This window comes from Amphiprion ocellaris, chromosome 13 (assembly GCF_022539595.1).
Source record: "Amphiprion ocellaris isolate individual 3 ecotype Okinawa chromosome 13, ASM2253959v1, whole genome shotgun sequence".
In the NCBI taxonomy this organism is placed as follows: domain Eukaryota; kingdom Metazoa; phylum Chordata; class Actinopteri; family Pomacentridae; genus Amphiprion; species Amphiprion ocellaris.
This window is the reverse complement of record NC_072778.1, coordinates 15,127,355-15,139,675: the sequence shown is the minus strand read 5'-3', so window position 1 is coordinate 15,139,675 and position 12,321 is coordinate 15,127,355. Positions and strand designations below refer to the sequence as shown.

The 12,321-nt window shown below is 39.0% G+C and overlaps 1 protein-coding gene across 10 annotated transcripts in view; it reads right to left on the bottom strand.

The window, feature by feature from the left end:
• dlg3 (discs, large homolog 3 (Drosophila)) overlaps positions 1–12,321 on the bottom strand; it is an 88,853-nt gene that overhangs the window by 73,687 nt on the left and 2,845 nt on the right. For all 10 annotated transcript variants that reach the window (XM_055016467.1, XM_055016464.1, XM_055016466.1 and 7 more), the window contains exon 3: positions 5,042–5,127. In XM_055016467.1, coding sequence (XP_054872442.1) covers positions 5,042–5,127 — 86 coding nt within the window. The remainder of the gene's footprint in view (positions 1–5,041; positions 5,128–12,321) is intronic.

The following is a 12,321-nucleotide window of genomic DNA, read 5'->3' as shown; positions in this document are numbered from 1 at the left end:
TTGAAAAGACAAGTGTTTATATAAATACACCCACATGCCTAAGAATGCAGGCTGCAGTACCTGGCATCAATATAACCAACAGGAAGAGAGCTGGAAGGAGAAAGATCTACCTTCAAAACCAAACTGATGTCAAGTTTGCAGTACTCTCACAGCATTTCCTTATTTTTGCAGCAGTGTGGATCAGATAAACTGGGTGTTATTTCAGAGATGCTAAGTGAGTTTCTCTTTGATGGCAATATTCCCACGTGGCAGAGCTGACAGGCAGGTCTACTGACACTGGCACAGCCGGAGTTGCCCCCCCCCCCAGCTGCCTGCTAAGTCTAATAGTGGCAGCTAAGAGTATGCCTTTTGCACTATGCACTCACATTCACATGCATGCCATCATTCACATATAAAGCTGTGCAAGCATAGTTGAAATGAGTTCATCAATTAATCATTTAAAGTCACACAACATCTAAAATTAATGAAATGTTTCCGTTTCTCACTGGCCATTACTCTTGTCAGCTATTTTGTGATTGTTACACAATAAAAAAAAATTTAAAAAACAGCAAATGCAAATTTTTTTTGCAATCAAAATATGAATTACTTTCCAAGTACAAAATCAATTAAACCACTAAAAATAGCCTTTTCTCTTCTGGTTTTGTTCATTTTTTTCTCTTCTTTTTTCTAAAGGAGCTATTCTCTACTCTCACCTGCTACTCTGCACCAAATCAGGGAATTTGCAGACTCATTTAGTTTTCCTCCCATCCTCCACTCAGGTGACAGCATGGCTAGAATACTGATGAGCACCTCACTGGGTGTCCATTAAGCAGCTCCCTCTCTCTCTCAAACGTCCCACTATGACTGCTGCATCCTTCCATCAGACTGTCCAGGATTGTGCCTCAGCTCCACAAGCAGCTGGGATCCAGAGAGTGAAGGATGGGGGAAGGATCAGGAGCCATGCTGCACTGAATTAGAAGCTAAACAGGGTGGATCACAGATGCACAGCGAAGCGCTTAGGATGGCAGAATAAAGTTCAAGCCACAGTCATAATTCATGGTTTAGGTCGCCTACCCAGGGGAGCGACAGATTCTGAACACATGGCACCGCAATAAGTAGCAATTCATGCTTGACTAACCTAGTGATTCCCAACCACTGGCTAGATTTTTTTTTTTTTAATTTGCCCTGGGGAGCTTGGAAAGATTGTGGAGTTGCCTGACTAGATTTTAAAGAGCTGACAAGTTGAAATAGTTACAGCAGCCAAATGAATAAATAGTTGAAAAGATCAAAGCAATGGATATATAGCTGAAATAATTAGCTAAAAGTAATAGATCAACTGTCATAGTAGCTTAATAGTACTGGATGAGTGTTCTGCCACAAGTGATGTAATACAAATAGACCTAAGCATTGTCTATTTAATTGTAGAAAAATACTGTAACAACATCATTTTTTGTATAATTAACTGTTTCAAATAACATCCTATTAAAAAAATTTTAATGAACACATCTGTAAGATGACACATGTTGGTGATGATGGGGTAAATGATCAGAGGCTGTGGGCTGTCAGGGTTTTTTTTTTTTTTACTAACAATAGTACTAATTTTTAAAACCTTGCATAATTAGAAAATATGATGTTAAGACATTCCCTAATGTTGAAAATACTATCACTTGGTCAAGTTTTGTGTGTTGAGGAGTGGAAGTTGAGTGATTCTGGTCTGTTTGATTGTCAGCTCATACTATATATATATATATATATATATATATATATATATATATATATATATATATATATATATATATATATATACACACACACGTATATTAAAACATCTACCAGAAACATTTTAATTTTTACTGCAAACGCTTATAACGTTTCTCAGTTCCAAATATCAGTTATCAATCTCCTTAATTACAAATAATCAATATTGGCCCTGAAAAAACCTATTGGTTGACCCCTACTGAGGTGTAGTCATAAACCAGACAGTCTGCACTACTACAGCATCTATTTAATACTTTCAAGTAAATGACAAGTTCATTGCAGTTCGCCTGTTCAGCTGACCGAACATAATCCGGTTCAGACTTACATGAATTTCAAAAACACACTGACATTAAGTGATTGACTAGAGGGAGGGGCTGTTAAGCGTAAAGTAATAACATTAGATTAAAGTTTTCATTTCATGTGAGAACTGAATTGCATAATTTCACTATCACCGTTATATTATGAGCCAAAGAAACACGGAAAAGGGTTTGCACAACATGACCTAAAAACACGTATATACATGCATTCAAGAGTATGCATAAATCAATATTTTAAGCTGTGTGTGAAACCAGAATAGTTTTCCATCACAGCAAAACATGCAGGGCAGCTGCAGCAAAGTGCATCACAAGGTGAAGCCTATCGTGACAGCCTCAAATGGTTGACATAACAGCTTCTGTGCCGGTTAGCAACCAATCTGAACATCCCAGACGACTAAAGAGAAAATGGACGACGTGTGGAGCACAATTTTAATCCAAAATCTGGTCATTGAGGAAGGGCAGTGGGAGAGAGTCAGCTGCCCTCCCAGTGGTCAACTGTCAAAACTGGCTTATTGCATTATACCACAGCACTATTATGTAGCCTATATTTTTGTAATTTTACAGAGTGATGTCTTTTCATTACCGCATCCCCTGCAATCATCTGATGAAGCAGATGAGGCAAGATGAAGGAGCAGCTTCTTAATACTGAATATTTTCTGATTTCTTTATTCCTCTATGACAATAAACTGTATATGTTTGAGTTACAGATGAAAAAAGACATTTGAGGATGACATCCCAGGCTTTGGGAAACCCTGGTTAACATTTTTTAAAAATGTCTAAAGTTTTGTAGAATAAAGGATTCAATTAAAATAGATTCGACAATCTAAAAAAAAAAAAGGTTAGTTGCAGACCTTTTTTTTAGACATTTTGTCACCCATTTCTTACACTGAACCACTGTACAATAAATTCAGATTTCTTTGTGGCCACTAATAAATAATAATTTACTAATAACACTGGATTATCTTGTTAAAGAAAATGCTTTGAAGGATCATGCAAGAGACAATCCCATTCTTGGGCTAACAGGTGGCAAATGACTAGGGAGGAAAAAAATCATGTGTTCTCAGCGTGTTAGAGTCAAATCACTCAGGAGATCATCATGAAAACAGTTAGTCTGTTGACAATTAAACTGATAACTTCTAGCTTGCGTTTGGTCTCAATCAGAACAAGGGAGTAGTCACAGTGTCACCTGCGAGAAACATTCAAAACATCCAGTGGACTGCCTCAAATCTGTGGTCTTCTGTATCCACCAAACCTGTACCCAAGTTTTTCTGATGTCATACTTTAATAAAAGCAAGGGCAAAGTACGTTCCTGTCTTTCTATCACCCTTGTTTCCTGCGTGCACCTCTACTATAATTTTTGAAAAAAGGCCAAAAGCTCAAAAGATTCAATCTTTTTTTGCAGGTATAGTTAAATTCTTATTCTGCAGCTTAGTTTTTTAGAGACTTGATCAACATGCTGGATGTCTCTAGATACATTTCTCTTTACTGGAAAGCTTTCATGACACATTAAAACTGAGAAAAGCTTTAAAGCCAGTTTCTAGTGGGCTCTTTTCACCTCTGAAGTATTTTGGAGATGACTGTGAATGGCTGCCTTTCAACGCTACCACGACTCTAATTCTATAAAGGAAAAGTAAGTGCCCATTCCAATTTCTGCAGTGTTAGAGGAGATTTAAAAGGTACTTCTAATATTTTATCAATAAACAGCTGCACACTTGATCACCACTAAATAATTTCAATACAGACCAGTGCAAGCACTGTGCTAACAAGTCACATTATGCTTGTTGCTGTCTAGACAATAAAAAGAACAGAATGCTTTGCAAAATGGTCTGCTGCTTTTCCTTTCATAGATATATGGTCTTTGAGCTATCTTTCAGGCCAACATAATTTTATTAATCTTATTTTTCAATACATGAATTTAGTTTCTTTGTTCAAAGGATTTAACGCTGGTAATTTTCCCTTAAACTCAATTTTTAAAATTACATCTTAAAATTTGGAGTTAAAATTGAAATCACATTTTTTGCTTGTGGCACCACAGACTATTTAGAGACTGCAGTACTGTGAGTGTAAACAAATATCTACACAAACAGGAGCAATAGCATTTTTCTAATGTTGGCTGAAAAAAAAAAAACAGAACGAAGATCATTCACTTAATGGGTTATAGAAGACAGCGAAAGATCAATTTAATTAGCATTTTGGCATAGCTCAAAGAAAGTTATAAGGCAACATTAAATTACACAAGGAATGTGAAATGAGCTTTTAAGAGATCAGGGAGAAGAAACTATAGAAAAACATCTAAATATAAAATACACACACAGGCCAATTTATTAGGTAAACCTTTAAAACTTAATTCACTTGGCCCTCGTGTATGTTAATGAGGTGAACAAAATACTAGGAACACTTTTAAATGCAATGTATAATCATACTAAGCATAAAGCCAAATCATGACTTTCTCAACAGCATAATAAAGTAACCAGTGAGAGTATCTTTCACTCATCAGATAGTCCAAGCTCTTTATCGTGTCTTAAGCATTCATGTAACATTTAGGCCAACAGATAATGTGTTTTTTTTTTCCCCCTTTGGTTCAGTTGTTTCTGTGTCCGCCACTAAAAATATTCTGAATACCACTGTGACTACAAACACTTGTTATAATGAAAGGACTGACTGCCTTCATGAGAGCAGCCCACTGATGAGCAAATGGTAATCAGCGCTCTTTTGACTCTGTCTAATTTCCTCTTCTTCCTCTACCCATGTGTGCCTCCGTCCAACTTTTTATCTGTCTGACACTCGCTCACTCACCAGGTTGAAGTCACAGCCACCGTGACTCATGGAAACATGGTACCTGTGTAGGAGTGTCAGGGACACAGGTAACGACCTCTGGTGTTGCCCACTGAGTAAAATCACAGCACACAACTGCACATGTGACACCAGATGCAATGTAAACACTAAGCATATTTTCTGTAATCTATAATATGAAGCAGGAAAATTACCTCCCACACATCCTCCCTGCTGTCTTCTTTCACAACACTTTGTGCTGTGTTCAGTTGCAAGGTCACCTCGTAACACTCTTGAATATCTGTGAGAAACAAAACAAACTGTAATGAGCTATTTTTTTCTTCATTTTGATCACTGCAAACATTACATGTGGGCATTTTTTAGTTTGTCATCTTTATTTCGTGTCCAGAACTTCTCAGCTCACAAGATACAGCTAGTAAAAGAATGCACTGATCAACCATTGGTACATTAGGAGATGTCTTGTTTTTTCTCTGTGGTACAGCGGGTAAAAATGTGGGGGTGGGAGTCGTCTGTTTACATGGAAGTTGTGTCTCCACATTCTTCCTATCTTCTTGCAGAGCTATATGACTCAAGTACTGACTCAGTAAATCAACAAGTCAGTGTCTAAGAGGACAACATTATAATATTTCACACTATCTGAACACCATGCATCACTGGCAAAAACACTTCGATGCTTTTTAATTCTCCTACTTCAGCATCATCACAATTTCATTTAACAGACACACATCTGAAAGTAGATACAACACAAGATAGGTAGGTGGGGCAGCACTACCATCTTGCCCAAGAATCCTCACTGGACAACTGAAGCAGGATTTGAACTGTTGATCTCCTGTGTCAAAGTCAAGGGTCTTAGTCACTGAGCTATCCAGCTGCACAATCTGTTTTCACTCTTTGTTTATCAATTGGTGTTTACTCACATTTTCAAATGACGATTGGTTCAGTTTACCAACAAAGCCATCACAAAAATATCTCACAAATCAATTACACAGTAGGTCTTTTCCAGTCTTTGAAGCTCCATTTTGGGGTGAGGCTTCATAAATGTAGACACTGGCCCCTAGTTGAAGAGTGGGTAGTTCATACGTCACGCGAATAGTGCCGCAGGAATTGAAGTTGGTTCTATGATAGCCATTTTTTAAAAAGTTACATTAAAGTGTTGCAAGCTGAGGCTTCACATTTAAAGTGATTGTATAAGCATAAGAGGTCATTGCCATACACATTTTTACGTTAGGGTGTAAAAGCTGAAAACTCAACAAGAAAACAAGACATAGAGCAATGCTAGCAGCTCGGAGAGGCTCAACTTAGGCACAGTGGTGCCACAAACTATATATAAAAGTTTACGTATCCACCATGATGTTACCCATTGGTTTGTGGAAACTGATTTAAAATTTCAAGTCTGGAGTTTGGCAGCTACCATCTTGGTCTTTTGAAACAGGGTGTGATAATTGACAGGTGTATCTGACTGAGGACTTGAGCACAATATGTGCGCCAATAGTGAACCAGTCTTCCAATCACAAGGGAGCCACACCCTAAAACATATCCTTCTTTGTCATCCATTTTACTCTGAACTATAATTTACAAAATGAGCACCATGCTGTGTTAAAGGAGACTTGAAAGTTGTGATTGAGACCAGTAACTCATTAGGACAATGTTTATTAAGGAAATAAATCAAGTAAGAAGCAGAATCACTCCCACAAAATTCTATACAATCGGACTTCTTTCTGCAACCAGAGGATTCACCCCCTGTTGGCTGTTAAAAAGACTGCGGGGTTAAGTAACTTTTGTATTGGCTTCACTTTTCAAACCTGGAGAGTACATCCATTTAAGCTAGATGATAATGCTAGCATTCTGATAGATTTGCAAAGACAAAGCTAACATATTTATTTATCAGATATAATGCTTACCATGGTCACAATCTTACATTAGTGTGTAAAAAAAAAAAAACAACTGAGACCAATAGGAACATCATTAGTTCGACAAGTATTTGGTCATAAACCAAAGCATTGGATAAACTGACATTTTGAACTGATAACAAATAAACTTGATAAGCAATTGACAAAGTTATTACAACTCACAAGTTCTGCTTAAAACCACCAACATCAGCTTGTTGAAACATCTTGAAGTCAACAGGACTCATACATGTCTGTACCAATTTTTTTCTGGCAACCAATCCAATCCCAGCCTTCCCACAATGGCTGACTGACAGGTTGACTTCCCTCTGGTCACACAGCTTGCAAGGCAAATTACTCAAAAATACCAAATTCTGCAGACTCATAGGACATCAGGATCTTCAAAAAGGGATGATAGCAGGGAAAACAGTATGCTGTCCCTATATTTCGTGCAGAAAAGTACTGTATGTGTAGGAGCAATCAACCATATGCCATTCTTTCTCAGGTACCACAAACTACTATGCAAGTAAGGTGTAGTCCTCCTGCTTTCTTCTGAAGTCTTCTCATCTCAACTCATCACCTCTTGGCCCATGTTCCCGTGTTCACCATATGAGTGGCAGTCATTTGATGAGAACACACTGGGACAGTTTTGCTGATGTCAAACGCAGGCTTGGCTACTGCAGTGTTGACATAAAGAGGTTGCTGGAGAGTTCATCAACTTCCCAGAGTTCACTGTCGGGACAACGTGGACTACAAAACGCAGTTGGCAAGGACATCTGGGGAAATTTGAAATATCTTAAACACGTATGCTTTCGATTACTACTGTGTAGCTTTAGCTGGAAACAGAGACTCAAAGAAAGTTCTGCCTGCTAGGTGTATGTGTGAGAGACAGAGGGATAAGAGTCCCAGTATGTCCCAACAAGACACTGTGAGAACAAAAGTGTAAGAATGGAGCAGGTGACTCATCACTGTGTCTGAATGTGGAGGAGTGGAGCCATGTGTGGGCAGAGGAGTTTGTTGACCAGCTGAATAAAGACAAGCTTCAAACTCTTATGTACATGCAGACACACAGCCCTATCTGCATTTACACATTTACATACAGGCACACGTATGCACAGTCTGTATATGTAATTGTTCAAACAACAAAAAAGCTGCTTCAAAGAGCACCTCAGTAGTTACAGCAGTAACAGCACATGCCACATAACTGTGTTGGCCTCAGTTCGATGGCAGCTGAAGTTGCGTGTTAGCGCCCTCTCACCCCTTGCCTCCTCTTCCCTTGATCGTTTAATAAAAGCAAAAGGACAAAAAAAAATCTTAAAAAACGCACCCTCAATTCATCACACTGAATTGCTCCTCAAAATGCAAGTTTCTTTTTGTTTGTAATTTATATTATACAGGCAGTCTGTTTGGTTGAAACCTTCAGAATCCTTTCCTGAAACCTAAACACAAAATTTATATATAACCCTATAAAGGTGATATAGTAAACCTGTTAGCTAACAATTTCCCTATTAACCCATCAGGAACAAATTCAACTTCATTTAGATTTATGCATCTAGCCACCTGAAAAATGTTTTACCAGCTATGTTGTCTGTCCATTACCTGGTCCTGGCCAGGTCATGCATAGTGAGCTCATAAGCTGCTGTAGCTGGAAATAACTGAGAGTAAAGCTGCAGGCAGTAAAACCACAACAATGACCTGAAAGACACCACAAAGATAGATAGCACTAAGAAAAACTGCAGAGCAGTGTGATACATTCCAGTGAATTCAACACGAGAAGGGGCACCTTTAACATATAATAAAAAGTTCAGACACAGTTCGTGCCTCACAGTCACACCGAAACAATATGTGTGAGCAGTTACTGCAACCAGTCAGGAGACCTTGTGACAATGTTTGGTGACCATTGGCGAGTTTACCGTGCACTGCAACCTGGAGAAGAGAGTAAACATCACATTCTGTGTAAGTCAGCATCTGGGAAAGTCCAACCTTAATGTGGAGGATTATCACTGCTAATGAGAAGTGGGCCTGCAGCTACCACCAGGAGAAGAAACAGAAGTTTTTATAGCTTGAGTTTGCGTATTCAGGAAGCATTGCAGCAGCCTTCGGAGCACTTCATCGCTACACAAAGAGACTATTTCGAGGGAAAGAGCAGCAAAATAGAAATCAGATGTGGAATCTTGATTTAATGTTATTACAGGTACAGTCTCAGAACCTTCTGATCACAGCTCAAGCAAAAGTATAAGGCACATTAGATGCTGTTGTGTTAAAGGGTGGTCTCAGAAAATATTGAACTGATTTAGGTTTATACTGTTTTCTGCGCTTTGTATCAAGGTAAGTGATAATATATAAAGTTGTGGCTTTATACTTGAAAGCATCCCCATTTTAATGCCAAAAACTTCCATCTGATCCAAAGTTCATATAAAAATAGTGGTCAGTGCAGCTTTAAAGTAAGTCTTGAAGACACTGTATCTGTCACGTTTTGCAGGATTTACACGTCTGCTGCATCTTGGGCACCTGGCTCGCTTTCACACAACTAACACTTCTAATTACATTGTTCATCTATTCCTGGCAGAGGCAACAGGGCAGACAAAGGTGCTCAATCACCTCTTGAAGTGTTCTGAGATGAGGATTCACAGTCACACAAAGTACAGACAATATTTTTTTACATCTGTGATTTCCAAAAATTCTCTGAACTGTTCCAGCCCTCACAGACCACATAAATTCCTGGCCATGAAACAAAATACATAATCCAAGCCAGAAGTCTCTTTCACAGGACTTATTCCAGATCGTTTTTTTGATGCTGGGACTATTTTGGGAAGGCCTGGACGGAGCTCTGAGCCTTTTTGTCACAGCCATAGGGGTTTTCCTGCACCTTCTCCCATGCATGCAGGGTGCTCTTCTATTCAATTGGACTGAAGTCATCTCTGTATTTCCTGCCTGGGTGAATCATACATAAAAAAGACTGTGCCCCTGGTTCTTTACATGATGATGAGCAACCCACAGCTCACTAGAACAACACATTGAAACTAGGTCACAATTTCAAGGCAGGGCCAACAATGCACCCCCTTGTCACTGCCTCAATAAAATACTCCCCAAGCATTTACGGTCCTCTGTAATTTAACATGTGTCTGCCTGTATGTGTGCCCCAACTCCCAGCGAGCTGCCCCTCATGCCTCCCACTACACTGTTTGTATGCCAGAACAAAAGGATGGATGCACAGTTAAGGCAACCTTTGTTCGTGACTGTGCAACCATGCAGATATCCAATCAAGTGGCCAGTGCTGAACCTTCCCACACTGCATCCAACACCTCTTTACTTCCCACAGTGTGTCAAAGTTAAAGATTTTTTAAAGACAAATACTTCACTGCAATGTTGACATATCACTGTCTTCAGATTGTGAAAACTGCAGTGTTTTTCATCGAAAACTCTTTCATTTTGTAATTTTCCATCTGAACTCAGAAAGTTTACGACACTGTCTGCTCTGCTCAGAAAGCTCTCCACTTTTTAGCCCACCACCAGAGTGATAAGCACAAAATGGTCCAAATAGAACTGGTTCACATGGCCCTGAGCATGTGAAGGCAAACACAACAGGAGAGGATAAGAGGATGAGTAATGTTTATACTGCACTGTATTCCTATTAGTGCTGTGAACCAGCTGCTCCTCCACTCTGCCTTTCCTGATGAGAACCACATGTTGAACAAAGAGTGAAGCCTCATCAGCCCTGCACCTGAGACACACCGACCACAGGCCTCTTCCTCTTCTTCTTCTACCCTCACACACTGTGCGGATGATCCACAGACCCAGGAGAGTTGTGGAAGAGGCTTGGCATGGCAGCCAGGAGCAATTTATTTTCCTGTCTGCCTCAGGCTCAGCCCTGATTGAACATTCTTTGTGTGGAATGTTTGGAATCCTGATTTGGAAAGCTAATGCTCTCTCAGTCTCCCTCACTTCAATAAATAACAAGGTATATTACATCTGATGTCAATAGTCACTAGAATAAAATTGTTCAAACTCTAATGTGTCTAAAAAGCCTTGTCTCTGTTTATCACATCAGTGTCCCTAAAGTTTGCAGAAATGGACAGGACATGAGAGAGTTTTTAGTTTCTCTGGCGTCTTCAGAGACAGAGCAACAACAAAATCCCCTGAAGCAAAAAGGTAAACAGTGGTTTGCTCAAGGACAATTTAGCATGGCTAAATCTTAATCACCCTGGGGCTTGTAAAGATTAAACATGAAACTGTATATATGTAAAAAATTGCTTCTTTAATGTTGCATTCGTCTTAAGACTAGTGTGAATCAACAATTCATTAAGGAAAGCAACATTAGCAGCTAAGTGTGGCTAGATTCAGGCACACAACCTTTGCTTACTACGTTTATCATCTTAGTTTAGCATGTTATCATTCGAACTAAACTGTGCAGCGTCCATGGAATAGTTGTCGAGATACAGTTGAGTTATGAAATAAAGGAAAGATCAACAAAAGTGTCTTAGCATCGTGTTGGGCCACTATGTGCCACCAGAACCGCTTCAAAGTGCCTTAGCATTGAATTTCCCAGTGTCTGGAACTCTACTGGATGGATGATCATGTTTCTTTCCTCATTTAGTGTTTTGATAACAATGGTGGAAAGCACTGTCTAACATGTCGGTCACAAATCTCCCGTGTGTGTTCAGCTGGATTGAGATCTGGTGACCACAGCATGTGACTCACACTATTTTCATACTCAGCAAACCATTCAGTGTTCTTTGTTTTCTGTGGTTGGGAGCACTGTCACCCTGGAAGAGACCACTCCCATCAGGATAGAAAGGTTTCATCAAAGAATAAATGTCATCCTTTAGAACAACTTTGTACTGATTTGCGGTGACAAATAGATGGAAATTTTGCCGTCAAAATGCACAACAGAGCCATCAGATTAGGGGTTTCTTTAATTTCTCACACTTACGAGCAGAATCATTGGAGCAACCATCTGTTAAATCCCTGAAATCTTGACTGGTGTTGGCATACCTAAAAAGATTCTTGGACACTCAAAAGAATGTCAAGGGCTTCAGAAACCTCATTTTCAAAAGCATTTGTATTGCTAGATAATATATGTGTGTATATCTACATATATATAAATGTAATGCTGTTTAGTATTTTCATGCAATTAACAACAAGATAAAAATACAATATTCTTAATTCAGTTTAGGCATAGCAGCATATGAGAGAACTGAGTAATAGGACCCTCCTTTAACCTGAAGGCCTAAATTTAAGACTAATTAAAACCATCTGTCTTTGTCTGCACAGTGTGGCCCAGATCATATCCCAAGTCCAACGATGGACCAAATGTTAGAAGGTTGAATATGCCAAAATTAGAGATAGAAGGTAGCGGTGCATTCAGGTAGCTGCAAATCCTACATTTTCCACAGTTCCCACTGAGAAGTCACAAAAATGTTCATTATGAATGGTAAACTAGTTCAGTAACTCCTGTGTTTGTATATAGTACAAGAACATTCAGCTGTAACACATCATGGACAGCTAGCATTCAGTGTATCAGATTAAAAGTACTAGTATATGTCCTTTGCATCTGCAACATCTGGTTACTGACAAGCTAAAAATGC